Raw genomic sequence first — 24456 nt, 5'->3', positions numbered from 1 at the left:
ACTTTATACATGTCAGCCGTGTATCCATCTGGTCCTGGCGCCTTGCAGCTAGATAAGTTCTTGATCACCCCTAGAATTTCCTCCTTGGAGATATCTGCGTTAAGTAAATCTAATTGCTCTAGCGAAAGACTTGGGAGACGAATATTATCTAGAAACCGTATGGCCGCTGTTTCATCATAAGAGTCCTCCTTATAGAGAGCCCCAAAAAACTCCTCCAATATTTTATTAATAGCTATTGGGTCAGTGGTTAGCTCACCCTTGGGACTACGGAGAGCTAGAATGGGGTTAGGGCGGTAGCTACCCTTGGCGTACTCTAAAGGATGCGTGAGCCTCCAAACATCCCTGAGACAGAGAGCCTCCATCGTAGATGCCAACACCGACTGCCTGCCAGAACCGGACCGTCTGCTCTTGGGAATAGTCCCCGAGATCCATTTCCTGTCCTCCAACGTGGACATTGTCGAGTTAAAGTCTTCTCCAATCAAATGGTGGGCCGGATCAAACGTATTAATCCAGCCAGCAAGGGATTGGAAGTCTGCTAGGGTGGGCGAGTTGGGAAAATAGACATTTGTTACAGTAAAGAGCGTGTGTTCACATTTCAGGGTGACAGACAGTAATCTCCGTTCGGTATCTCTGTCTACCCCCAACACTGAATAGGCAAGGTTTTTACGAAGCAATATTAGAACACCAGCTGTGCGGCCCTGGGATGGCGAGCAGAATACTTCCCCCACCCATAGGCGTTTCATCCGAAATAGATCCTCGTCCCTGAGATGCGTTTCCTGCAGTAGGGCCACATCCGCCCTCAGGCGTTTCAAGTGACACAATACCTTGGTTCGCTTCTGGGGGGAACATAGACCCTTAACATTCCACGAGATTATTTTCATGAATGTATACGAGATGGGTCAGGATTATTCATGCACGGTTCCAATAGGTGTGGATAGTGCATTGCAAGGACAGTAATGAGACGTTCCCCCCAGAAGCTCGCCCAAGCAACCGCAGGGAGACATAACAGAGAGTAGGCAATCGGCCATCTGAAGTGACACAGCGAGACATGTACCAGCAGTAGGTGGGACCTTATTCTTATCATAGTGCAATTAGAACATGAGAGAACATAAACAGTGCATGAAAACCATACAACATGTACAGTGGAAGAAAAATAAAACATATACTTTACTGACTACGCCATTTCCCTATGGACGCAAAACGGGATATGCGCTGCAAAACCCGTTACAGGCCATCCTGGCAATATATAGAAGAGAGAACAACACACGAAGGGTGTCCGCTACCCATCTCTGCTCTATAATTATGATGGGAAAGAATGAGAACAGTTAGCGTAATTGAACATATGGTTCACTCCTGTTACCATCAACGCTTTCGGTATTTGCGGGGGGTGCCCATCACCCGCTTTGGTATTTTGGTGGATTTGCGTGGCGAACGTGGAGGCAAGGGAGATTTGGAGGGAGACCCAGTATTTGTAGCATCCATCTGATTAAGGAATTGTAGTGCTTCATCTGGATCCCGGAATGAATAGTTGCGACCTTCAGCCGTGGTAAGATGCAGGACGGCCGGATAGGCCAGTGTGAATTTGATCCGCTGGCGATATAAGTTGGAGCATACCTCACTGAAAGATTTCCTCTGTTTCGCCACTTCCGCCGAGTAATCTGCGAATAGTAGTACTTTATTCCCATCAACTTGAAGAGATTTAGCAGCTCTATATTTTTGTAGGATCTGGAGCCTGTCGGCGTAGTTAAGGTACCTGACGATAACCGGTCTCGGTGCCTTGGTGTTGTCTTTTGGCTGCCCCAGGCGGTGAGCCCTCTCCGCTGTGCAGGCTGCAGAGACCCCTAGCAACGACGGGATAGTGGATGCGCACAACGTGAGCAATTCGTTCGGCTTGTATGACTCAGGAAGGCCCACTAACCTCAAGTTGTTGGGGCGAGAACGATTTTCAAGGTTTGCAAGATTTGCAAGATTTTCTATCTTATCTTGCATCGTCCGTGAGGTAGTGTCACACGTGATCAGCTTTGATTGAGCTTCCAGCAAGTCGTCCTCCAGTGAGGAGATGCGGTGTTCTGCTTCTTTAAGTGCTTGTGCCTGTGCTGACAGATCCTTCCTGATTTGGCCCATGCTGTGCTGAATGGCTGTCTCCACCGCCTCAGTGATAGTCGGTCTCAGTAATTTGGCTACCGCAGCTGCTATTTTAGCATGTGTGCTGTCCTCATCCAGGCCCTGCACCTCAGAGGCCGGAGACACGCTTCTTTGTGGGGAAGTATCTGGGGCCGCCGCCATCTTGGCTACACGTGACTCCCGAGTGAGCGCCCGAGACCGATTAAGTGATCATGATCTCGATCTGGATCGTGCAGACGCCAGGAATCGGTCCATCCCCGGGCACCGGACACTCTGCTGGCTCAGTAGAGTAACTGTCACGAGGTGAGTAGCCGTTTTTTTATACAATTAGGATGCCGTAACGGGAGCGCCGTCTCCCTGCTGCCACTCACATGGGTGCCGGAACCGGAAGTTACTTGAGTATTCTGACAGTGGCCAGTGGCTGTTGTCAGAATACACAAGAGACAGCAGAGGATTCCCTGATCAATGCTCGTAAGCATTGATGGAAAAATCTGTTTCATTGTTTTCGTTCAGCCTGCGGGATGAAGGAAAAAAAAAAAAAAAGGACAATATATGGCCAGCTCAGATGAGCTCTGAGGACTCGTTCACACTACCCTGTCTGTGATAAAATGCAGCATGTTTGCATTTTATTGCAATGCAACGCTCTGTCCATCACACCCGAATTGTGGTGTGAATAGAACACATAAAAAACTATTGTTTTCTATGTGTACTTGAAGTGACCTGCATTGATCCAGTGCAGTAAAATGCAGGTCACCACAGTATGTGTGAATGGGCTCTTAAGAAAACCAATAAGGTTCTGCATAACAAACAGTGACACACAAGGGGGGTGTGGCCTGTACTCGGGTGACAACATTGGAGGGGTGACACCAAAATGACTAACAGTAATTTTGGTGTCACCCCTTCTAAAAAGTCGGGCACTCGGTCATGGACTGAGAGCCAGACAGTGTCAGGAGAGAGGAGGGGACCCAGCGGCATACCTCATCCTGCCGGGTGAACGTCCCCTCCTCTCTCTGCTGCCGTCCATCACGGCAGGCGTCAATCAGATGGCCGTGAATGCGTGATAACGTCATTGCGCATGCGCGAGGTGACGTCACGCGCGATGATGACCGTTTCACACCTGGCCTCAGGACGCCCCTGATAACAAACCTACTTATTGGGTTCTGGAAAGCAAATTTGTAAGGTTTGCTGGTCTCCCTCACCACGAGGTCCATAATGGCAATCTTGTACCTCTGGCATCCCCCAAAAATGCTGGTTATCTAAGGTCATAGTGGCTGGTGAACTTCAATAGGCTGTTCAATTTCCAGAAGTCCAAAAAATTAACTTGGGTTGGACATTTTTTACTAAATTATCACGAAAATAAAAAAAACTATATTTGTTGTACTTCTATGGTGGAAAAGTAGCTATAGCAGACATTTTTTTAAATATAAGGCTTATAGTACCTTAACATAGTATAAAAGGCTTTGCTTTAATACCCGAGTCTCAAGGAATCTGTGAACACCAAACCTACAGAACCAATTTCACGGCTATTGTACTTGTACAATGCCTAAATTGGAGCCCAGAGTTCAATCTGGTATTAAAAAACAAACTGGGGGAATAGTCATCATGCAATGATACATCAAATTAGTCTGCTATCTTCTTTTGCCATAAGCCCTGACCCAAATTAATTTCTTCTAACCACTACAATTAATTTCACTTAACACTTAAATTATGCCAGTAAGCTCCTTTCTAAACAAAGGGTTGGGGCATTTTACTTTATACCCCTGAACATTGCTGTAAAATACAGATCTAAGCACCACAACAGGCATGGCTGAAATAGATCTGCGCCCAGAGGCGTAAAAAAGTCTCTAAACACATTTTTTTTCTGCCCTTGTGCATGGGGCCTTAGTCACATTTTGTCAGGTGCATCTAAGAACCTATTTTTGTATACTGTCAATTTACACAAACAAAGCATTAAATACTAGAACTGCTTTTGTCTCATTTCAGATAGGGAATAAAAGGGTTACAGTAGTTCATGAATACTTAAACTTGATGCATTTGAGTGGGGCTTAAATCACCCTGAGAAAAGCAGAGACTGCATCAATGAATATTAAACTGGAGCCACAGAGCTCAGTCTGAAGAAAGACCATCTTGGATCAGTCAGACTGTGACGGATGGAGTCAGCTGGCAGGACTGCATATCATACAGCAAGAGCGAGAAAAGGAACAGAGACAATGAAGGAGTGAAATAATTTTATCTCACTCTGCCCAAGGGAAAAAAATAGATTCCAGGCTCTTAGCACAGGATTCATTGAACTCACATTTTTATATATGTACCTTCCTACAGGATAAGAAATGAAAAAAAAAATTAAATAAAGCAAGAGTTATTAACAAATGGGTCATATGGGCACATCCAAACTATTTATATATGCATTCTCTCAGTTCAAAAACTAAGCCTAAACAGTGGGCTAATAAGAATAGCAAATAAATACAAACAAGGAAAAGCGGAACATAAAAAAAAGAGATACGAGGTTTTATGTTTAAAATCAGCATGTAGTGTCCAGTAGTGTCATGTAGGAGCTGGAACTCCTTTTGCCATCTTTAACCAACTCTGCTTTCTGAAACAGGAGGAGATGAGCAATTAATGACAGGTTTACGCCTCACCATCTTCTGGTATCAGAAAATGCTGAGAGCTCAGAAGAAGCTCTCCAGCCTCCTTTCAGTAAATATCAAACGCAAGATGTGGCAAAAAGATACACAGCCATTCACTATCAGCATCCTCACATGACTCCTGTGTCTGAATAATGACAGCAGCTCTTTTCTTCAAGGCCATAAGATCAGAATTAAACTTGCCAGAGACATTAGATGGCAGCTAGATGACCATGCTTTGGATGTTTTTTTCTTTTTCTTATAACATCTGTTTGACAGTATGCATATTTGGAGTTTATGTTTGTGCCTATAGAACAGAAATGGATTTGCCAGACAAATTTGACATTTGTAAAGAACACCAGCAAAAAGTTGATGAGAAACATGTTTCTGTGGGTACCTTTATGTAGCACCTGAGCCAGGAAAGGCACTAACTGGATTTAAATAATAATGTAAAGGTATGCAGTGTAAATAGCCAAAATACATAATAGAAGCACTAATGTCCTCTTCCCTAGCACAGTACCATTTAAATGTATAATGTATTGTACTGTGTACCATTGTTTTTATAGCCAGTGAGGCTTGGTTTTTCATTTTGGATGAGGTGTGTCTTTTGGGAAGACTAACTAGTAGCCCCTGCACTTTTCTCCCACAGGGCAAGCTGTAATTTACAATGTCATCTTTCCTTTACATTTCCTTTACATTTAGGGGGTTCGGCAAACCGAGATGAACCTTTCTGCACATTAAAGTGAAGAATTGTGCATACTGGAAGGGGTCCTTCTACATAATTTATCCCTCCTAAAACTCCAAATTGTTTTGCTTTGATTATGTTTATATCATGATGCAATGTTAAATACAAAGTTACACTTTTTAATTTTGTATGTGACAAATAGGTGAGGCAGTGGTGATAAAAGTTTAACAAACCTGGTACACACAAACTACAGGGACAACGGTTCAAAATTTTCTGTTCTAGGACAAACAGGTTGTGATAAATGTTTTGTTTTTTTTCTGCACCAACTTTAACTAAAATTTTGAAGACACTTACTTAAAAAATACACCTTGTAAAAAATTCAGGTTGTAAAATTTATACTCAGAAATCTGCAATTTACAAACAGACCGCACTCCAAGGATCTCCAATATTTCAAGCTTTATTAAAATCCACACCAAATGGTTTTAGTGTGTCGGGGGTTTGCAGGTCATTACCCACCTCCTGGCTTCCTGATTGGCCAGGAAGGCAAGAATGTTCCCTTGCCACACTGCCGGTCAGAGGAAGTCTCCCCCTGACCGGAAGTTCCTGCATCAGGGGTAAGTATCGGAGCATTTGGGCGTGTACTCGCCCAAATACTCGGTACCGGCACCTATGCCAAAACTAGTATCGTTATCGGTGCATCCCTAATTAGGATTATAGGTAAATTACTGTACTGAACACAGATGTGTAATGCCGAACATAAATGTGTACATATACAGTACTTAGGCTTAAGTAACAAGATTGTGAGTAATGCAAAAAATGTGCAGGAAACTCCAGCAACCATAAAAGATAAAAGTCAAATTCAGTTAGGATACTAATCTATTCATCCCATCATCCAAAGTTTTTGCACTATAAATGCTTATTGGATTTAGGCACAAATCCACTCTGGTACTCACTTGGGTTAGGTGGAAAGAGAGTGCAGCTTTTAGAGTGGATGATTTCTTTGACAATCGGCAGCTGTGCAGGTGGAGGTGGTAACAGACCCATACTGGCCATCATGGGATTGATTGGTGTTATCCCAGTCATCATGCTAAGATTTGGATCAAATCCTGGTACACACAGTGAATCTGAAAATACACAAAATAACAGGCATACCTTAGAAGTGATTGAAAAGAAGGAAAGATGTGATGTTGCGGCACAGAACATTACATACTCTGTGGGAAGGATGCAGACCTCCCAGTGTGTGAAAAGTCATTTATTCAACAGGGGAGAGCAGATTGTAAACACTAACATGCAGGGAAGTCAAAGGGAATTCTGTGTGATTAAAAACTATAACTTCATTAAACAGATGCAACAGAGATCTGAAAGCAAACATTAGTAATACCATTAGTTTTTAAATACAAGTTGCTTGACTTGGCACAAGTAAGTGAGTTTCCTATTGCTGTCAATAGGCGATATTTTCCTTTGTAAACTGGTCTCTGCAGAAATTAGACCGGGGTGGGCAACTTTGGCACTCCAGCTTTTGTGGAAATAGAAGTGCTTTAGGAATCGCAAAACCATGACAGCATTAGGCATGATTCCCAGAGGAAGAGCCATGATGGCATTTATAGTTGCCCACCCCCCAGTCTAATATATGCAATCAACAATTTACTAAATAAATAACCGGTTTCCTTTTTTTTTTAAATCTCCCCTGCTACTTTGTGGCTGTAGAAAATAGCTGTATGTCCCCTGCTTAGTAATTTCTAATGCCTGATGATAACTGGAGGCACCCATGTATGCTCTTTCCTGGCCATGCCCACAAGTGTCTGGGTGCATCCATAGACACTCCCAGCCCTGCGGCAGGCCACACACCTCCTCTCCCTCCCACAACCTGATTGACAAACTATGGCTCCTCTGCCCTCAGTCTCCTCCCCAGCAACCAGGAAGTTCAGAAATTGAGGATCGCTTCGGAGATTCGGCAGTGGTGACAAGCGGCAATGACAGGTAAGTGTGGGGGAGATGGGGGACACAGAAAAGTACCTTAATGCAGAGAATGTATTAAGGTAAAAAAATGCCCAGCCTTTAGTAATCCTTTAAGCAGTTATTGTCTACTATAATTCCCTATTAGATGGGCAATACCATTACCTTCAAATAACCATCTCAAACATAACAAAGTGAAACCAATCAGTTAACTTAAAACGAACAGTAAATAGATGCGTTTTAGAGTCTTATTAAAAGTATCAAATGCCCTGAATGCTGAAATACATACAGCTCCCATAACTTTAAGCTCCCATAACAGAACAGCAAAGAGCAACTCCTGACTTTTTAGTCATTTTGCTTGTTATTCCTACAACCAGGAACATCATATCACTGCGAAATATGGTGGGATTACATTTATTTCCGCTATAGAGTTGTTCTACTAGCTGGCGTCACCTCAATTGCAGAAAACAGAAATAAATGTGCAGCTAATAAGACAACTGTCAACAAGTAGTTAAATCTCTCAGTAGAAGAGAGACTTAATAGCTTATGTAGCCCTCGGCTAAAAAAGTTTAGCAGCTGCAGTATTTCGGAATTGCTTCAAATTTACAATTCAGTGGCGTAACAATCGCCATAGCGACCCAGGCGGCCAGGGCATCCCTCTGATGCCGTGTGGGCCGCCTGGGTCACTATGGCGTCTCGGGGTGCTGGCTGTCACTGACATAGCTCAGCAGCAGCAGCTGAGGGAGAAGGTTCCCCCTCACAGTAGCTGCGGAGCTGTGTCAGTGACAGCCTGCAGATGCGGCAGAAGAGGCCGGTTATACCGACGTTTGCAGCAAAGGAGGTGGGGCCCGCCTAACAGCAACCCCGCCTCCTCTCACATCACTGACCAGTGATCTAAGAGCAGGTGGGGCAAGTAATGCAAGAGGAGGCGGGGCGCGTCGATAGAAGGAGGCGGAGCCCCGGGACGGAAGAGGAGGCGGGGGCCTGGCAACCACGGACAACGTTGACAGGTAAGAGGCGTGCAGCCCAACTGAGACCTTGCAGAGCCCACTCTAGAGAATCTATGGTGGGCTCTTAGAGTGTATATGTTATATATAAAACTAGCAGAAAAAGTATATGTACCTTAAAAATACCTTTTTTATATCAGCATTTGGCTTTTTTTAATAGGTTGATATAATAAAAAGATATAATAAAAAGATATAATACAAACATGATATATTTTCATTTTATTGACCCACTGAAAAAAGCTGAATGCTGATATAACAAAGTTATACGGAGGCACTGGTATGTATCTTTTATGTTCTGGCCTCTATCTTCTGTATTTTTTTGTTTGTACAAAAGAATGATAAAGTACGTTTAACATTGGCTTCAATTACCATTCTTTGGAAGTTATAAATCCCCCTGGATGTAGGACCTTCATTACACATAAATGCCTTCTTGTAAACCGTCTAAGAGAAATGTTGAAATGAAATGCAGCACATTGTTCTCATTTACATGCACAATGTCTGACCTTAGCAATAGCAAATGCACTCAAACACATGGTTTTCATTTTTCTTAATGCTGTACAGAGTTCAGGAACTTTACATAAAGACTACTTTCCTAAATGACACAGAAAACTATCCTACTTGACAGTTTTCAAGTTGTATGCAATGGATTTTTATTTGTCAAACTAAAGATCCAAAATGGGTTTACAGAAATGGGAAATAGTTTGTGTAAATGTCAGACTAAAAGGAGGTCAGGTTTATATAAGGTGATGGTAGTTTCAACATGGGTGTAACAACAGCTGAAGTTAAAAAAATGAAATTGCTTTACTATACAGCAAAAGGAACTTGGCTTACTGTTATTGCAGCTTGCTTTACCCTTTACTGACTATACAGAAATAGAAAAAAACACAGTGTTGAGACATTTCATCAGTGGTAAATGCACAAAGAGAAAGACTGCCAACCAAACCTAAAAGACATTTTGTTCAAGGTTCTTTACATACAACTTGCATAAATACCCAAGTCTTTTTTAAGGTGCCCATACACCTTACAAGTATCTGCAGATTTTCTGTGGTCAGATGGAAAAAGTGCAACAGATTGGCCCAGGTGGAGAGTACTCCATCCACACAGTTAAATGTAGATGGAGGAATCTGTTGCCCCTTTTCCATCTGGCCACAGAAAATCTGCAGATAATTGTAAGGTGTATGGCCAGCTTAAATGTCATTACTTGACAGCTAAAGGCAGAAGTGATGTAATACACATCACTTCTGCCTTTAGAGAGAGGAGATCACAAGGTAGGAGAATGCTGATCTCTCCTCTATTTACAGTGTGAGCAACAATATCTATTATTGTGCTGCTTAACATAGCCTATATTTAGGCTTATTTAGGAAGACAAAACTAAGAAACATGGTGGTCTTCTTCTGTAGACCATGAAACATCAATGTTAAACATATAAGAAATTAAAGATGTAAAATATAGGAGGTGCTAAAATACAAGCAAATACAATGCATGTTACAATAACCATCATTGGTGATTCAGTACATTTTTTATATAACATGACATTTTTTATACTCCCTGAATAAAATCTGCAGTTTAATTATGTCCTTTGTGTTTAGCACAAGACAACATGAAGGATGTAAGCAATCTCAGGCACAAGATCTACTGAGTAGCGTTGTTAAGGTAAGTGAAGCATGATGCTGTCAATAATATAACGGGACAATCAATGACACTAATTCTAAGCCCTAAGGGACACTGGTAATAAAATTACACATGAAGAATCTGATATTTTTATTACAACCCTATCACATTTTTTTTTTCATTCAGTCCAGTCACTAATTTAACTTAGAGGGTTTAGCTGTCAGCTTTTTTATGAAAATTTCATACCAGCTTATAACAAAAGTGTCAAAGTGCTCTTACAAATTCCATGATGAATACATTCCCCAGACTCCTGAATTTAGCTCCATCTTCAAACAAATACACGATTTGCTGCCAAGCTTCTTTTTACACTAGATTGTGTTTTGTTCAAAGTTAAACATTCAGACTTGTACAATTCCCAGACATCAACATTTTGGAAGCATAAAACTACCGCTTAAAGAACTACAGTCTCAGGCAGTTATACAAATCCTGGATACCAATAAACTAAATCTCTTTTTTTCCTCTACAAATCCCTGCTGGTGTACTTTCAGCCCACTCAATTAGCTGCTATATTTTTTAAGCTCCGTTGGGCCAAAAAACAGGACAATATATACTTTAACAATGTACTGCAGAGGCCCATAATTTTGTAAGCAAACACACAGAGGTGACTGGAGATTGGGACAATGCTATACAGGTGAAACTCAAAAAATTAGAATATCGTGCAAAAGTTCATTTATTTCACTAATGCAACTTAGCCGTCTACCAGGAGATTTTGGAGCACTTCATGCTTTCTTCCGCAGACGAGCTCTATGGGGATGCTGACTTCATTTTCCAGCAGGACTTGGCACCTGCCCACACTGCCAAAAAATTTCTGAGATTGTGGATCTGGGTTTTCATGAGCTGTAAGCCATAATCATCACAATTATGACAAATCACGGCTTGAATTATCTTGCTTTGCATGTAATGAGTCTATTTCATATATTAGTTTCACCTTTTATGTTGCATTAGTGAAATAAATGAACTTTTGCACGATATTCTAATTTTTCGAGTTTCACCTGTATAACAGAATTTTCTTTTTAAATACTTCCAAGATGAATAAAACTATAGTAGCAGGATTTCTGCAGTGCTAAAAATGTTCAAGCTATGCTTAATATATATATGTGGTTTTTCATGAGAGGTTGCTAAAAGTTTAACGCAGAACTATACTTTGGTGAAAACAGTACATATGTAATTATTCAAAGCATTGTTCCCACTTCCCACCTTTAAAATTATGAATCTGCTTTCTACTGTATGGTGTATTACATTCTGCTGACTACCAACTTGCCTGGTCCTTCTCACCCTCTTTGTCTCTGGCTAATGAGAGAGACTGAAGCAGAGGGAAGTGACCCCACAAAAAAGTAAGCTACACATCCATGCCATTGATCTATGCAAATCTGTGTCCTGACCCTCTTGAACAGAGCTGAGTGCCTTAAAATTTTCATGGATGAAAGAGAAGAAATGACCTGTGAACTAGGCATTTAGCACAGATAAAGGTAGAGGTGATAGAGCTTATATGGTCTGCCTGGTAAACCTAATCACCATCACACATATTTATGCAGCCACTGGGAAGACACCTTTGCAAGTATGCATTAATGCACATTGTTTCCTAGCAATTTAGCAAGCATAAAATGATGAGACTACCGCTTTACTTTAAAGTAGAACTCGGCCAGGCTATGGCTCATTCCCACCTGCCAGTCCTGAATGGACAACCTGCCAACTTTCTAATCTCTAATTTAAACATGGAACATAGCAGCAGAATGCCAAGACCCAACTTCTCTAGTGAACTGTGGGGATTAATTGCTTCTTGGTGGCTGCAGCTATAGAGGTCAGTGATAGCTTGTTATATACTTTACTACTTCTTAAGAATATGCAAATATTTGAATGTCATTAACTTGGCCACAGTTTATTTTGAGCATGGTGTCTGAGGAGCAGTATAAGTACCGTGTTTCCCCGAAAATAAGACAATGTCTTATTTTATTTTTTTTCACGAAAAAAGACACTAAGTCTTATTTTCGGGGGATGTCTTACCTGGCTGCAGCTGTCCACTCTGCCGTCCAGGGAGCCACAAACAGGTGGGCGGCCATGCGTGCGGGAGGGAGCTGCCTCTCCGCTCTGAAGCCATCCAGAGAGCGACAGGTGGGCGTGCGGGTAGGTGGGCGGGCGAGGGGGCGGGAGGGAGCTGCGGCCGGTCTTCACATGTAAAATGTAATTACATGTGCAGCTACCCCGAAGGTAAGACCTAGCGCTATCTTCAAGGATGTCTGTAATATAAGACCTACCACCGAACTAGGTCTTATTTTCGGGGTAGGTCTTATATTACAGAAAAGCCCGAAGATAGCGCTAGGTCTTATTTTCGGGGTAGGTCTTATTTTCGGGGAAACACGGTATATAGAATGCAAACATATGCTAAAATTCTGGCGTACAATATGCACATACTGTAGACACTGAAAGCCCCTGTGGAAAATTGTTTGGAACCTTTTACAGCGCACTTTACTGTTGCCCTACACACCACTTTTCCCACCCTGTGCTTAATACCTCATCCACAATAGCCATGTTTGCTAAAGTTTTGGCCTCTTCATTTCCTACAAAATCACCAGCACTGATATCATGGTTCCTTCCTCCATGTTAAGCAACCTTTTTCCCTCTACAGCAAGGGGTCTCAAACTCAAGGGACCCGGGGGCCACTGGGCACGTCTACTTCTGCCATGGGGGCCGCTTGCAAAATGTAAAAAAATGTATTGGGGTTATTCACAATGACCAGCAATGTAACGGGGTTATTCACAAAGACCAGCAATGTAACGTGATTATTCACAATGACCAGCAATGTAACGGGGTTATTCACAATGACCAGCAATGATTTGGAGGTATTCACAATGATCAGCAATGATTCGGAGGTATTCACAATGACCAACAATGTAATGGAGCTGAGGTACCCAGCTCATTTGCGTTCCGGCTGGCAGGACACAAGCCAAAACCCAAATGAAACAGGATCAAACAATTAAAAACCGGTAGAGTCCGGTTAATCCGTGAGAGTTGGCAATTATGTGAGACTTGTAGTTCCACCACCCACCATTACCACAATGCAGCCTTATGTTTGAAGAACTACAAGCACCAACATAAATTAATGATTCTGCCATGTCTTGCCATAATCTTTTGTAGCTCCAGAAAAAAACAGGCAGCTACAGGTCTGACTTTTAGATAAGATGGCCTTGTAGTGAGGGGGAGGGGTGTTCCTACCTTGCAGGTGCTGATGCTGACAATCATGTCTAGATATGAGGCAAATGCTGTAGGGGGGCTGCGGCTGAGATCCTAGCAGGATCGGGACCTGGACCGGAAGAGATACTGGGGTTTTGGAGAGGGCAGACAGCAGAGGAGACAGGTAGCTCTGGGAACAGCGAGGGGTCCAAGCAGGTGAAGCGCGCGCACAGCATGACAGCTGCCCTGCGCTCTCCCTGGTCAGTGACAGAGCAGCGGGCGAGCACTGGCGGCACATGCTGTATTGATTCTGCAGCCCTTCGCCGCTACAGAAGAAGCGATTTTACTTCCCTGTGTGCGGGCCAAAAGTAACCAGTCCGCGGGCCGCAACTGGCCCGCGGGCTGGTACTTTGAGACAGCTGCTCTACAGAGTGTACAACGTTGTCTTCCATCTGCCATGATAGTTCAGATCACCCATGTTTCTAATTTTAACCCTAATTGATACACTCCTGTCCAATAGCACAATTTGCAGAGGAGGTTATAACTGGCTCTGGTTACATTAATATGACATAGGCCTTTTATCTGTAATTAAATGTTCTAATTTGGTCATCATGATCAGGTGCACATTATGGTTAGTACAACCCAGATGAAGAATGATTTATCCATTTTATCAGTTGGTCATTGAGCAATGTTAGGGACAGCATTGATTGGCTTTGAACTTGTGTTGATGACAATGGTTTGACATCAGTTTAAGATGATTCTGAGATCATTCATGATACATTGACAGAGCCTGACCTTTTTCTGACTTGCATTTCACATTCTTCAAGAGGGTTTTGCACTCTCAAATACCCGAAGTGAACAAAAGCCAGTCAACAAAGGATGTTGAATACATTTGAATATTTTATATATTTCATGATTGAGTAACAGAGATGCTTTCAGTAACAACTGATTAAGGCCTAGTTTCCAACCTTGGAAATGTAACATATTAGACAGCTACAGCGTTAAACATTTTGAAACACACAAAGTATAGCTATAAACAGGTTACAATACTATCCATGTTAGTAGGCAAAACACGTCTACTCTACTAAAACAATATGTAAACAAAAGGGTGGACTCATCCAGCACAGCTGATTGCAACAAACTGTGTGTCACTTGGATCCAAGGTTTGAATATCGTTTTAAAGTAGAAAAACAGAGCATGGCAATTAACATATGCTGATGGAAATATAAAGATGATCTAGTTTAAAACAGAAGGGAGTTAAAACGAGAAATGGTGATAATGAGAATACAGGGCACAGGAGGAGTTGAAGCCATTAGCTGATATGTGGCGGTTTTTGCTTCCAGTTCAGGATGTTGGCAGGTGCAGTGCAGAAATGGCAGAGAATGCTAACAGCTCTCCTGTCTCTAGCTGCTGCCTTTGGGAGATGCAGATGATAAGCAGGATGTGTGTGATTGAACACAGCCGAAGGGCTCTGGCACAGCACAGAAAAATACAGACTGCAGACCTGAGAAGTGGAGCAATGAACTCTGTTCGGGAATTATTAGACCCAGGAAAGCTGGGTTTGTGCAGAAGTCCAGACTCTCTGGGGAGTGCACTCTGCAATCACAGCTGGTAACACAGATCTGCTAGCTACGTCCAAAGTTAATGAAAAAAAAGACCTATTCCCACTGTATAACCTTTCCTTAAAAAAGCAAACTTGTACAGGCAAACATGATTATGCCACTGCAGAAAAATACAAGGTCAGGTGTAAAAGTGAAATGTCACATATTATGAAAATAAATATGATACTAAACATTATGAAAGAATAGAACAGATGTGTGCATCAGGTTAATAGCTGTGATCTCCTCAGCATGCATTACCATCTAAAAACGTGCTTCTATTTTACAACTTTAAAATATGTATTTACACAGGAGCCAAACATGATTCCCGTAAAAAAAAGCAGTGCAAAGTGACTGGACCTTCCTTATTTTTACTTTAGGCACATTAGTTTTTAAAAATTTTAGTGGTAAGGGGATTTTCCATTAAACTATCTTGGGAACACAAACATATATTACATAATTGTATTACTGTTCGAAAGCCCCTACTTTTCTTGAAACACAGTATCAAAATTAGACAGATAACTTACCGAAACAATTATTAATGGTTAAGGTAATGTAGCAATAAAAATCAAATATTACTCTGGTCCTGAAACGGTTTACATATATATTTTCAAACTAATTTTATGATAAAGTTACTTTAGGAAATACAGTTATTATATTGTGCCTATCCTAAAGTACCACTGAAATATACTTTTAGGCTGCAGTATATAATGCTTGCAATTGAGTGTAGCCAAGACCATGTTAAAGTGATCAGGGCAGTGGGCAAGTGTGAATAAGGCAAATACAGCTTGCATGTAAGTTCTTCTATAAAGGAAACTATTTGCTTTTCCTAGTATGGCCAAAGTGCAGATTTGCTTTAAGGTGGACCTATTGTCAAATATTATGTCAATAGTTATACTGAGATTATTAGGAACCTGAGTACACAGCCTTTTTTCATATCAAAACTGCTTTATACCCTCTGTACAACTCAATGAAAATGCAACACAGCTTCAAGCAGGTTGATGCAGCTTAAAAAGAAGTGAAATGCCCTGTCAACAAGGACCCGTTCACACTAGACACAGTACCCGATTCTGGCTGGAACGCACCGGATCGCATTGCAGGTCGGCTCACTTTTTTGTGGGGCGGGAGGGGGTGAGGCGGTGCATTGGAGTGAATGGCACCGCGGCCACACCCTCCGGACGTAATGCGATCGGCCGTCACACAAAAAATTGTGCTTGCAGCATTTTTTCTGACTGGACCGGGCCGCAGGCATTGATGTGCCTTGCTTTCCCGTGCGGCTGAATTCAATGGACCGCCACGCCCCCTCCTTTGGGCGAGTGGAAGCCAGTGCAGGGATTGACAGAGGGGGTTTGCAGACACTGAGCGGTTGGTTAGGTGAATGAGTCTGGCAGCTGCATTCATGATAGACTGAAGGGGGGATAGCCTGTGTAGTGGAAGGCCAATGAGGGGGGAGTTGCAATAGTCAAAACGAGATATAACAAGGGAGTAGATGAGTAATTTTGCGGTTTCTTTGGTGAGGAAGGGGCGTATTTTGGAGATGTTACGAAGGTGAAGGCGGCAGGATTTGTATAGCGATTGGATGTGGGGAAGAAAGGTGAGGTCCGAGTCAAGGATGACACCTAGGACCTTGGCATGGGAGGAGGGGTGGATAGTTGTGTTAACAATCTCAGGGGAAAAGTTGGGGGAAGGTGCACGGGCAGGAGGAAATATCAAGAGCTCAGTTTTGAAAGATTGAGTTTTAAGAAGTGTTGCGACATCCAGACGGATATGTCGGATAGTAGATTAGTGACACGAGAGGACACAGAGGGGGTGAGTTGTGGAGTAGAAAGATAGATTGAGTGTCATCAGCATAGAGATGGTATTGGAAGCCATGTGAGGTTATTAACTGACCAAGGGAGATGGTGTAGACAGAGAAGAGAAGGGGTCCAAGGACAGAGCCTTGGGGGACCCCTACCGAAAGAGAAAGATGAGGGGAGGAGTTAGAATTGTAGGTGACACTAAAGGAGCGCTTAGATAGTTAGGAGGAGAACCAGGAGAGAGCAGAGTCTTGTAGCCCAAGTGACTGGAGTTTTTTGAGGAGGAACAGGTGGTCAACAGTGTCAAAAGCAGCAGAAAGATCTAATTATTATTATTATACAGGATTTATATAGCGCCAACAGCTTGCACAGCGCTTTATAATATAGGGAAGACATTACAATCACAATACAAATCAAATAGCAAGAGTAGGGAATAGTGGCCTTTGCTTTTAGCAGTGAGTAGGTCATTAGTGAGTTTTAGAAGGGCGATTTCAGTGGAGTGTAGGGGGCGAAAGCTAGATTGTAAGGGGTCAAGAAGGTTGTGATCAGCGAGGTGGCGACTGTAGATGAGGCGTTCTAGGAGTTTGGAGGTGAATGGGGGTAAGGAGATTGGTCTGAGATTATTGAGGTCGGTAGGGTCCATTGAGGGTTTTTTGGGAATTAGGGTGACCAGGGCATGCTTCAGAGGGAAGGGAAAGATTCCAGTAGAGATTGAGAGATTGAAAATGTGAGCAAGAGAGTCTAAGATAGAGCAAGAGGGTGACCGAAGTAGCGGTGAGGGAACAGGTTCCAGGGGGCAAGTGGTGAGGTGGGTGTCAGAGAGAAGCTTTGTAACCTCCTCTGTGGTGACAGGGTCAAAAGAGGAGAGTAACAAGTGTGATGGAGGGTCTGGTACATGAATAGGGGAAGGTGACTGCACAGTGGTGATCTGATCCTGAATTGAATCTATTTTGTTTTTGAAGTGAATGGCAATGTCCTGGGCAGTGAGTGAGCTAGTGGGTGGTGGTGGTGGTGAAGGACGAAGTAGAGAGTTAAAAGTAGAAAAGAGTTGGCGAGGTGTGGATGAGAGTTTGTTAATGAGAGTGACAAAATACGTTGGTTTGGCAGTACGGAAGAAGGAATTGTATTTTAGGAGGGCCGCTTTGTACAGGGTGAAGTCTTGCAGATATCTAGTTTTTCGCCACAGTCGTTCAAGAGTGCGGCTATGTCTCTTGAGATTTTTGGTTTCATTTGTTTGCCACGGTTGTAAGCGGACGTGGTCTAAGTCTGCGAGTGGTGAGGGGAGCCAAGGTGTCTAAAGAGGACGAAAGTGAGCTGTTGTAGAAAGAAATAGCCAGGTCAGGGCAGGATAGGGGTGAGATTTTGTCATAGAGGTAGTCAGTAGCAGAGTAGAGAAGAGAAGGGTCGAGGTGGTGAAGGTTTCTCCGGGTGACAGTGTGCCGTGTAGGGGGATTCAGGGTTGGGGACAGGGTGAGTGTGAAGCTGAGAAGGTTGTGGTCTGAGAGGGGGAAAGGTGTGTTGGAGAGGTTGCAAGGAGTGCATAGGTGAGAGAAAACAAGATCTAGTATGTTATCAGAGTGAGTAGGAGTGTCTGACCACTGTGTTAGATCAAAAGAAGAGGTTAGGTTAAGAAATTGAGCAGAAGCTGGGGTGTTAAGTAGGAACACAACATGTGTTCATAGGCATTCAGAGCAAACAATACACTGTGTTGTCATGTCAAAGAGGAAGGTAGGAGTACCCTATATTTCTGCAACATCAACAGATATTTTCATGTACAGGTGTCCCTCGGTTTACAACTGTTCAATTTACACTGATTCAAAATAGAACCATTTTCTGGGAGTGTTGTAAATTGAAACCAAATATATAATATATGCCAATGGGAAGTGAGGGAGTTAGGTTCTAGGCCTCTCTCAAAACAAGGAACGGTTCTAAATAGAAACTGGTGTAAACGGAAACCCAGTAAAAAATTTAAGTCAGTGGAAAGTAAGGAAGTTAGGTTCCAAGCCTCTCTCATTGACATAAATTGACATAAGTTACAAAATACAGGTACATTTTATTTAATGCTCAATTTTGAGAAAGGTCTGGAACATAACTCCATCGCTTCCCATTGACTTACATTATATACTGGGATCAATTTACACCAGTTTCTATTTACAGCCATTCCCTCAGGAACCTAACCCCAGCGTAAACTGAGGGCTACCTGTACTTGTACACATAAAACATGGATAAATGTGCATGTATTCCAGAGATGTACTAAATATGTGATTGTTTTGCCTTAACATATACAAAACCCTGCCCCCCTTGCAAGGCACATTGACCAAATGTTGAGAGGAAAAGGGCCTCATCCTCACATCATGTCCCCCAAAAGAGATCTGGGGGTCTGGGGGGACGATGACTTATCAGAATCTGGAAACCCCCTTTAGATATCTGCCCCTACATGAATGGGAGGGGGGCAACTAGTGTACATGCCACATGCCCTCAATATGTGCAAGATACCTGTCAACGGGCTGCACGTGTGGGGGGGGGGTGGCCTTATGGGAATCTAGAAGCCCCCAAATGTGCCCTCCGCCCAAGCAAATGTCTAAAAAAAAAAACTTTGTCCCCGATGTAGGTCCAATGTCAATCACGCTTGCCCAGCGATGTAGATCCACATCAATCACGGCGATGAGCATGATGACCTGCCACACCCAACAATGTTCACCCAGTGTTTACAAACATCAGCCGGAGGTTCAGGCAGGCGAACTGGCCAAATATGGTCAGCTTGATCGCCTGTTTGCCTAACCCAAAGCTCATTAATAGTGGTGACAGAATGGCAGATTCCCCATCCCCATTTTTGCTTGGTATGGAGATATTAAATATAGAATAAAATCGCACCACGGCAAGAAGCCAAATGTTAATTAATATAACAAAGTACAACATACTTACAATGCCAAAACCCTATTAGAAAACAGCAAGTATCAGTGGGTACATTTATAATTTAATGCATTTTACAGTGCTCTGTGGTGTCTTTCTAGAAAAAGAAAGGCTGTCAATCTTGCATGACTTCCCATTAAAAAAATTTACCTAACCACTGGTGCTGTTATCCTCATGTGAGATCTAGTTTCACTAGTTTATGTTTTCACCAGTAGACCTGTATCAAATTGCCCCTCTGCACGTCAGTCCTCCATAAATAGAATGTAATAGTAGCAGGCATGCCAGTTACATTTATATCATCTTCACTGAAAGCAATGTTTAGAAAGTGGAGACACACAAAGGAATATTTATTAAAGATAAAACTAAAATAACAATTTAGTAAAATACATACATAAATAGTCAAATGAAGCAGAAAGAGAGGCAGTGGAGCGAACAGTAATAAGTTGGTTACACAGCAGGTTTTGATCTGTGACACACGTTCAGTTTTTCCTAAAACCAGGTTTGTTTCTAGAAATTTGACTCTTGTTAATACCTAAATTAAAAAAATAATGTTTAGCTGATATTATCCACCTTGGCACTTAATTTATTATATTGCAATATTATTTTCTATATCCCATTATTGAGACCACAAACATGGTGCCAAAGGAGTAGGTGATGGATAATGTCTTGAAACAGACTGCAAGGCCAATAAACTTAGTGTCCTTCAAACATGAAAGGACCAGCGTGTTAACAATGAAAAATGTCATACAGGCCATACAATTTGTTTCTACTCTACACAGAGAAATAAGTACTATTGAACAAAGTCACGTTTTTCATTCTATCCAGCTTCACCCTGTAATGGCATTTCCCAAACATACTGTACCACTAACACATAATATGCTCCACACATATTTTCAATGAAGAAGGCAAACCCAAAAATAGCAGCATGCATTTATTTCCTCTCAAAGAGAACCTATACTTAAGATATTAGTATAAAGCTCCAAACGATACCATTTTGCTGACCCTAGCTGAGCTCTCTAATATGAGAACCAAATTGCTGCAACTATACAACCTATCTGCCCCAAATCTCCAAGACAGAATCAGGAAACGCCTCTCCTGTCCTTTGTCACTGAAACTCGCAACAAATGAAATGCACCCTTTACTAAAGCAGAAATATCAAACAAAATCCACCCACGCCCAGATGGGCTTACACACAATTTCTATAAAACCTTGAAAAAGATCCTTGTTCCTTTCCTCAACCAAGTATTTACCTCCATTTCCACATTATCCAGACCCACATTTATCTGATAGCAAAACCTGATAAGGACCACTTCTTTGTTCTAATTTCTGCCCTGTCTTACTCATAGGAGTGGACTTAATGCTACACAAAAATGACTGCTAATAGAGTGCAACCCATTCTTCCCCAACTGATACAACTAGGTCAAGTAGGATAGCTTCATAATGTTCTCTCTGCCACAATCCAGGCCAGTGGCTCATTATTGCCTTGTTCTAGGTAACCACTTTCATTTTAAGATCTGCACCTACTCCCTGAAATATCTGGATATACAGATTCCCTCCGGTGCCTCACAACTCTTCACTCATTATTACTCATCCCTACTACGGAATATATTTGGCCCTAAAACATAAGATCATAAACTATTCTTCTGAATAGTGGAATAAATATTCTCAAAATGGATGCAAGACTCCTCTATGTATTTCAGATGATATCTCTTGACATCACAAGCACCTTCTTAAAAAAAAACATTAAAGGGCTGTTACAGGTTTGATATGGGGATTTACTTGTCTCAGACTGAACCATACCATCTATTACATGTTACACTCTCGATGTCTGGGACAAGGCTCGTCATTAACATGCTTTCTTCCTATGTAGGACCAATGCCCAAAATATCTGACAAACTAGCTTATCCAAATCTTGATCATGAAAAACAAAGCATTATGATTTAGGTTGATAAAGATTCTCCACAAGGGTACCCTACCTCTCTCTTCATGCCAACCACTAGACCTCAAATGCTGAAATATCAAAAAATTTAATAATTCATAGATTCCATTTGAAATAAAATACACTTAATCAATTTCCACTACCACATTTAACGGACTTTCACTTTTAAAACCCTCCTTCCATTTCTCAACTATACAGTATGCTACTTACTCTCTCCTACCCTACCTTGCCTAAATATACAGATAAGTGGTCAAATGAAGTAGGTTCTCCCCCAATATCTTGATGAACTGGAAAAAAGATTTCATACATAAAAAGGGAAAAAGCTTTCACATTTTTCAAAAACTCTCAAAGCATAGGAATAGAACTTGAAAATATTGACAAGGTGGTAAAGATGCCACAGCACTCTCCACTTATATTTGCCTTCTCTTCCTGGCACGTATTGGAGGTGTTTGTCTCTAACCCATATTTGGTAGCCATATTCCCCTATCAAATATTTTTGATTCTCAGAATCTACACTAAAGTTACCCAAATGACAGTCCCCAACATCCACAAAGTTGCGTTACACTCCATAATCCCTGGCTCACTTAAATTAATCAAAAAACATATTCTTGGCTACTTCTTTGCAGCAGCCAGAGCAGTTACCTGTCACAGACCTGCTCTGCGATCCTCTGCTGGCAGGGAACTGCTCTCCCGTCTTACACGCCGGCCGCTCGTATCAGTACATAGGGGCGGACGGCCGCGGCCGGCTCCTCCCCTAGGGGATGTCATTTCCCCTTAAAACGGCAATCAGTTCACTTGCTCGGCGTTCTCTTGTTGGAGTTGTCCGAGCAAGTGTGACTGAGTGTCACATCCACTCTCCATCCTGAATCAGTGACCTGCTGCACTAAACTCGCTGCATTACATCCAGATCTGAAACTCCAAATCCCAGGACTGGGCAGCCAGCATGCAATCCTCACAAACCGCAAGTACTTCTGGTTACTGCAGGCTGTTTAAATCAGTCACTCCTTAAAAGTAGCCTTACTGCATGCCGTTGTGCTGTCTCACTGGAACTGCAAGACTTTATGCTTTTATATGCTTATTGAACTTTGAAGTGTCACCGCTGCTTATATATCACCTGAACTCTGCTATTAGCTATTTAGGATCTCTTATGTTTGGATGGATTGAACTTTTGCCATTACATTCAGTGTCAATATACTTATAAAAACAGCTATATTTTACCGAACTATCCTTGCCTGATTATGCTATACTGACCTACTGTTGCTGCATTGGAGAGACACCTGACTCTACTTTACCATCTTATTTTGTCTGTGTACCTCGGTGTATAGAAACCTGTATCTAACAGTGTTTTATCCGAACATTATCCTGTTGTATTATTACATCTCTCTGAGAGATTGAATACACCCAGTGGGGTTCAGTGGAAACTTCGGTACCATTGGAGATTGGGTTAAGGCGGTATATGATGCATATGGGTTTTTACGCTCACTCTTCTCCCATATAGAGTGTAACAGTGGAACCATTGACTGAACCACCTTCATATCCTCTCATAAGGCTTGAACAAGCATCTACAGTTGATATCCACCCTTTGAGTTTTACTCGAGCGTGACATTACCCCAGTTATTTCCTCTGTTGCTGGATGAATTGCAGAAGCGGTAGAGAAAGTGGTGGGAAGATAATCACTCCCACCGCTTCTATTACCCCCTATTTTTTTCTACCTTCCCTTTTCCCTACACCTTTTTCTACCCCTCCCCTTTCACTTTTCTTCTCTGCACTTGCCCCTTTCTACCTTTTAATATGCATCAGGCATCAACTCCCTTTTTTCCCAAAGTTGTTTGTTCTCTTCCCTAGCCTTCCCACCTTTTCTATACCATAGTTGGTACTGATCCCTGACCACTCTACATGCAAATAATTAGTACAGACATACCTATGGTACTTTGTTGCTACTTAGCACCTCACTATGAATATATAACCACGTCTATGCTAAGTATAAAAACAAAAGAGTTCCCTTTGCAAAGGGTTGCTTTGTGCCTTCGCCCTCTTTTCTAAAGTTGAAATGCATCAGGGAACAACATTACCAAGAGTTGTAATTTTAAACTTTTATTTAAAAGGACTCAACATGTTTTCATGGCATGAACATATTATTTTTATAATTTGATCTGCTAGAATAACTACTCACATTTATTATGCTGTGGATGTAGAAAAGAATCACCCCCCTTTAAAATAATCAAATTTTGTTGCTTTCCAGCCTACAATGAAGACAGACACAGTTTTTGTTTTATCTAGCTGTATTTACTCAGTGCAACCTATAACATCGAAGTGAAAGATATAACACTCGGTCAGAAAATAAATCGAAAAAATATCAATGAGCTGGAAAAAAGATCACCCTCTCCTAAAAATGACTTGTAAACTCAATCAGATGCAGCTAATCACCTTCTCAATGGCACACAAAGCCATTTGTGATCAGCTGTAGTCATTTTGATTAGCTCAGCATGAAAAGAGCTTTTCTGGAGCATACCGGGTCCCTAGTAGTGCAACTGAAGTAAACAATGAACTATGGGTGGCAAGGCACGGTCAAAAGATCTCCAGGATAAAGTTGCGGACAGGCACAAGTGAGGAGATGGATACAAAAAAATGTCAAAGGGTTTATCAATGCCTGGAAGCACAGTGAAGTCTATTATTAGGAAGTGCAAGGTATTTGGAACAACACAGACCCTCCCTGGATCGGGACATCGCTCCAAACTGGATGAAAGAGCCCGGGGGATACTGATCAGAGAGGCTACCAAGAGGCCTACAGCAACTCTGAAGCAGTTGCAGGAATTTATGACAAAGAGTGGTCATTCTCCACAAATGTGGCTTGTATGGGAGGGGTTAAAAAAAGAAAAGCCACTCCTCAAGAAAGGCCACATTCAGTCACGACTGAGCTTTGCCAAAACGCACCTTGAAGATTCTGAGGCCACATGGAAAAAGGTGTTATG

The 24456-nt window shown here is 42.1% G+C and overlaps 1 protein-coding gene across 1 annotated transcript in view; it reads right to left on the bottom strand.

Moving 5' to 3' along the window:
• Positions 1–24456, bottom strand: part of ENOX1 (ecto-NOX disulfide-thiol exchanger 1) — a 367040-nt gene that overhangs the window by 116031 nt on the left and 226553 nt on the right. The window contains exon 7 of the mRNA XM_018556618.1: positions 6387–6557. Within this exon, the coding sequence (XP_018412120.1) occupies positions 6387–6557 (171 nt within the window). The remainder of the gene's footprint in view (positions 1–6386; positions 6558–24456) is intronic.

The sequence above is a fragment of the Nanorana parkeri genome, unplaced genomic scaffold, assembly GCF_000935625.1.
Source record: "Nanorana parkeri isolate BGI_ZX_2015 unplaced genomic scaffold, ASM93562v1 scaffold243, whole genome shotgun sequence".
NCBI classification, from domain to species: Eukaryota; Metazoa; Chordata; class Amphibia; order Anura; family Dicroglossidae; genus Nanorana; species Nanorana parkeri.
This window is presented reverse-complemented; position numbering and strand designations above follow the sequence as displayed.